Raw genomic sequence first — 5,683 nt, 5'->3', positions numbered from 1 at the left:
CCGAGCATTAAATGCTCATAATGGGGTGAAAAACCCCTTTTGAAAAGCCCATTCTGCCCCCAGGTGTTTCGCGCTCTGGAGGTAGTTTTTAAACGATCGGTTTTGACATTTCTACACTTTTCTCACACTCCCTATTCTTCCTTTCTTCCTCCTTGCTACAAGATTCCAAGGCGTTGCTGTGGTGCCTCCGTTCGTGTTCCTTGCACTTTTCCAGACTCGCAATCATCCTTTTCTCCATCAACTTAGGTAATTTTCGAATCATCCCTCTTTTTAGGCATTATTTTCGGTATGTTTGTTGCTTGGTTCTTTTGATATTACTGCGTAGCCTTAGTTGCGAGTAGACGTGTTAGGGGGGAAAGTACCATTCTAGGGTAGGCTTTTTCTCGTTCCTTTAGACTTAGTCTTGTTTGCCTTTAGTCGGGAAATCGTGGGGGGTGGTGTTTGTTTTCGGCCTGAGCGACCGATCTCTTAGACTAACTGGATGGTACCCCCATGTAGGTATGGCCCGCACGGTCTCCCGAGCATCCGTTAACCCTGCGGCTTACGACCAGTATGCTTGGGTCGTCTCAGATGTGAGGGATTCACCCAACCAAATGAGCGAGGAGGAGCTCACCGAGTTCCGACAAGCCGGGTATTTGTGTGGCGGGACTGACGAGGAGGCCAATTATGACGCCTTCGTCCCGGCTGCTCACGAGCGGTTGTATGAAATCAACTTCCAACCCAGCCGGGTTGCCGACTGGATTTGGTTCTACAAGGCCATGTTCACTCAAGTCGGAGTTCGCATTCCGTTCTCCGCCTTTCAAATGGCGCTCTTAAACCGAATTTCCGTGTCACCGTCGCAGTTGCATCCGAACAGTTGGGCTTCGATCCGCTGTTTCGAGATGGTTTGTGAATATCTCGACCTGCCGGTGTCCGTAGATGTCTTCCTCTTCTTCTTCACCCTCACGAACCCTTCCAAGCAGGGGAAACATAGGAAAGGGTTCATGTCCTTCCGGGCTGCTCAGGGTCGGAAGATCTTCGGCTTGTTCGAAGATTCTTACCATGGGTTTAAGGACAAGTATTTTAAAGTCCGTCCGGCCAAAGGTCGCCACCCCTTTTGGTTGTCTCTGGAGGGGGTACGGCTCATCCCGACTTATTGGAGCTTCGGGGCAGGAGCCAATAGTTTTATTAAGGTAGTTTACAAAAACATGTCGGCAGAAGATCAGCAGATTGCCGAGGTGCTAAACGCGGTTTTTGGGAAGAACCCAGTAAATCCCCACCTCCTCATGGGTGATCGGGACTCCGCTCGTAATTATATTTGTGAGAAGCTCTTTACTTTATGCTTTATCTTTTTCCCTTTATTGATATTGTGTGACGACTAACCGACCTTCTTTGGTTTCTTGCAGTGGATATGTCTGCGTCGGTGACGGGCCTTGCCGATCTGTTTCAAACCTTTCTTGCCGGCGGCGACGACGAGGAAGGTGATGAGCAGCCTGTCTCCGAGGGGCCTAATGCTCCCCCGGAGGGCCAGGATGTTCCCGAACAGAGGGCCGCGACCGACGAGGTCGAGACCTCGGCTCAGGGCGCCTCGGTTGAAGGTGGCAAGGCGGTCCGTGTTTCCCCTATCCGTGAGGTTGTCGGGATTGGGGGTTCGGTGCCTAAATCAGATGACGAGGAGGAGGTGGTGGAGGTCTCTAACCTGAAGAGAAAGAGAAAAAAGACATCCACGGCGTCGTCCAGTCCCGAGGGTGTCCTTACCGTTATGGAAAGGAATTTCGACGCCTCAAAATTTATAGACACCCAGCTGATCCCTGGTACGGAGGAACATTTCCATGAGTCATCCCTTGCCGGGCAGGCGAGGTGGATGTACCGCACTCTTCTGCGCGGTGCGGTTATTGCTCGGAAGGCCGAGTTCGAGTTGTCCGGGATGGAGTCTCTTCGTCGGAAGTTGGCCTCCGCTGGGAAGGCCAACAATGAATTGAAAAGTGAAGTGGAAACTCTCCGGCAGCAGTTGACTCAATCTTCGGAGAAGTTGGACGCCGCCGAGAAGAAGGCTACCGCCGCTGAGCAGAAAGCTGCCTCTGCCGAACAAAAGTTAACAGCTGCCGAGAAGAAACAGAAAGAGTCGGACGCAACGATTGAACGTCTGGTCGAGCGTGAGATGGCTCTGGAGAAACAGGTCGGCGAGGCGCAGAAGCGTACGGCCGAAGTCGACGAGGGGAAGCGGGCCGTGGAGGCCGAACTGGCAACATGGAAGGCCAAGTACAAAGACGTCGTTAAACAGGGTAAAGGCGCGATTTTGGGCACCGAGGAGGCCCTGAAGGCCCAAATCAAAATTGTTGCCCCCGAGTTCGACACGTCGGCAATTGGCGTTTTTAAGATTATTAAGGATGGCCAGGTTGTTGATGTTCCGAAGAAATGAACTCTTTGTTCCATTGTTTTTGTTTAGCCGTTTTGTTTTGGCTTGTAGACGGTTGTTCTTAGCCGTTTTGGCTTACGAACAGTTTAATCTTTGCCGTTTTAATATTGGCTTGTGAACAATGACTCTTTGGTCGTTTGCTCGTGTTGTCGTAATGAAGTTTTTCTTACTTGTCCGATTTTGTCGTCGTTTTTAGTAACCGTTTTTGGTTTATAGTTGTTTATATCGGCGGCCCGTGGGCTCTTGTGTAGTTGCTTGTTACGACGGTAGTTGAATACCTCCCGGGGTGATCAGTCCCGGGTTGGGTGTCATTGCTAGTCATGACAAGATGATTTATCTGAAAAACGGAGGTAAGATAGAACGGAGAATTCGCACAAGTGTATCTTATTCGGTATCCACATAAAAGACTTGAAAGTTACTATGAAGTTCAAATGGCAAATTAACTACTTAGCTAGATTAGTCGGCAGGTCGCTCCGTCTTCTAGGAGTAGAATCTTCTAAGGTTGTCCGCATTCCAAGTTCTTGGGACTTCCTTGCCGTCGAGTCTTTCTAGTTTGTATGCTCCTTTTCCCATCACTTTCTTGACTCTAAATGGGCCTTCCCAGTTAGCCACCAGCTTGCCTTCTCCGGGGGTCGGCAGGCCGATATCATTTCGCCTCAGGACGAGGTCGTTTGGCTCGAATTCCCTCTTGAGTACTTTGGTGTTGTAGCGGAGTGCCACTCTTTGTTTTAGCGCCGTTTCTGTCAAGTGGGCCATTTCTCGGGCTTCTTCTATCAGGTCCTTTTCTACGGCTTCCTCTACCCCCTTCAAAAGGAGCCGTGGGCTTGGTTCTCCGATTTCTACGGGTATTACCGCGTCCACCCCGTATGTTAGCCGAAAAGGGGTTTCCTTGGTGGAGGACTGCTCGGTTGTTCGGTAAGACCAGAGGACTGATGCCAGTTCGTCGGCCCAAGCACCCTTTTTGTTGTCCAACCTCCTCTTTAGTCCTGAAAGGATAACCTTGTTGGCGGACTCCACTTGTCCATTCGTCCGAGGGTGTTCTACCGAAGAGAACTTTTGCCTTATTCCTAGGCCGTTGAGAAATCCCGTGAACTTTTTGTCAGTAAATTGTGTGCCGTTGTCCGAGATGACGACTTCTGGTATCCCGAACCGTGTTATCACCTGCCTCCACATGAATTTTCTGCAATTGGCTGAGGATATGCTAGCCAATGGTTCGGCTTCTATCCACTTGGTATAGTAATCGATTGCCACTATGAGATATTTGACCTGCCCAGGGCCGACAGGGAAGGGCCCTAAGAGGTCGACTCCCCATTGAGCGAACGGCCGAGAAGTCGTCAGCAAGCTTAACTCGTTTGCCGGTGCTTTGGCAAAATTGGCGTTCTGTTGGCACTTTATGCATTTTCCGACAAACTCTTTGGAATCTGCCATCATCGTCGGCCAGTAGTATCCAGCTCGGATCAACTTTCTTGCTAGGGCTTTTCCTCCGATGTGGTGCCCACAGCAGCCCTCGTGGACTTCCTTGAGGACGTAGTCCGTTTGGTCGGGGTGTAGGCACTTCAGTAAGGGTTGACTGAGTCCCTTTCTGAACAGCTGTCCTTGGATGACAGCGTACTTGGCCGCTTCCCTCCTTAATTTCAACGCATCCTTTTCGTCACCAGGGACTTGGCCGTGTTCTAGGTAGTTGGTGATGGGGTCTAGCCATGAAGGACTTAGGGTCGCTATGTGTAGTGTGATCGCGGGTTCCCTTGTCATGCCTTGGATGAGAGACCGGTTCCCCTCCCCTGGCTTCGTGCTGGCCAATTTTGATAGGAGGTCTGCCCGTGTGTTCCTTTCTCTGGGTACATGCTGGACCGTGACCTCTTCGAACTTTTGGCTCAAGCTTTTAACCTTTTCCAAGTACTTCTGCAACAAGGGGTCCTTGGCTTGGTAGCTGCCGTTCACTTGGGAAGTGACGACTTGGGAATCGCTGCATACTTCCAGCCTTTTTGCGCCGACCTCTGTTGCTAGGGTTAAGCCTCCAATGAGGGCTTCGTATTCTGCTTGATTGTTCGAGATGGGAAACTCGAATCTGACCGACTGTTCGTATACGACCCCGTTTGGACTTTCTAGGATGATCCCGGCTCCTCCGTAGGTCTGGTTGGAGGCTCCGTCCACATGGAGCTTCCACCGTGTACCCATGTCTTCGCCTGGATCTCCCGTTACTTCAACCAAGAAATCCGCCATGGCCTGCGCCTTGATGGCTTGCCGGGGCTCGTACCGTATGTCATATTGAGAGAGTTCGATGGACCAAGTCATCATTCTTCCCGCCAGGTCGGGCTTTTGGAGAACTTGCCTAATCCCTTGGTCTGTCCTGACGACCACTTGGTGACTCTGGAAGTATTGCTTCAACCTTCTCGAGGAAGTTAGGAGCGCTAGGGCTAGCTTTTCCAACTTGCTGTATCTTAATTCTGCTCCTTGCAGAGCCCTGCTTATGAAGTAGACTGGCTGTTGGGTCTTCCCGTCCTCCCGTACTAGCACTGCGGCTAGGGCTTCGCTTGTTATGGCGAGATACAGGTATAGTGGTTCCCCGTCTCTTGGCTTCCCGAGAACGGGGGGTGCCGCCAAGATTTCCTTGAAGTGTCGAAAGGCTTCTTCGCACGCTGGTGTCCATTCGAACGCCATCCCTTTCTTCATGAGGTTAAAAAACGGCAGGGCCTTTGCCGCTGAGGCTCCGAGAAACCGAGAGAGTGATGTCAACCTTCCTGCCAACCTCTGGACGTCCTTGATACATCCCGGGCTCTTCATCTGAAGTATTGCCTGGCACTTCTCCGGGTTAGCCTCTACCCCTCTTTGAGTTATCATGAATCCCAGGAACTTGCCGGCTTCCATGGCGAAGGCGCACTTGAGGGGGTTCAGCCTCATGCCATGTTGACGGAGGGACGCAAATACGCTTGCCAGGTCGTTTAGGAGGTCATCAGGTCGTATTGTCTTTGCCAGGATGTCGTCCACGTAAACTTCGACCGTTTTTCCTATAAGGTTGTGGAATATCCTGTTCATCAGCCTTTGATACGTTGCCCCTGCATTTTTTAAGCCAAATGGCATTACCTTATAGCAGAACGTTCCTCCTGGCGTTATGAACGCCGTTTTGTCCTCGTCTGGTCGGTGCATCGGTATCTGATTGTAACCAGAGTAGGCATCCATGAAACTCAGATACCGGTACCCCGCCGCAGCGTCGACGAGTGCATCTATGTTGGGGAGTGGGAAGCAATCTTTGGGGCATGCTTTGTTAAGGTCAGAGTAGTCCAC

General features: G+C 51.2%; 1 protein-coding gene across 1 annotated transcript in view; it reads right to left on the bottom strand.

Moving 5' to 3' along the window:
- Window positions 1-2,878: 2,878 nt before the first annotated feature.
- LOC107485084 (uncharacterized) overlaps window positions 2,879-5,683 on the bottom strand; it is a 20,092-nt gene continuing 17,287 nt past the window's right edge. The window contains exon 2 of the mRNA XM_016105612.2: window positions 2,879-4,787. Within this exon, the coding sequence (XP_015961098.1) occupies window positions 2,879-4,787 (1,909 nt within the window). The remainder of the gene's footprint in view (window positions 4,788-5,683) is intronic.

This window comes from Arachis duranensis, chromosome 4 (assembly GCF_000817695.3).
Source record: "Arachis duranensis cultivar V14167 chromosome 4, aradu.V14167.gnm2.J7QH, whole genome shotgun sequence".
Classification (NCBI taxonomy): Eukaryota; Viridiplantae; Streptophyta; class Magnoliopsida; order Fabales; family Fabaceae; genus Arachis; species Arachis duranensis.
Note: the sequence above shows the minus strand (reverse complement) of the source record. Positions and strands in the feature narration are given on the sequence as shown.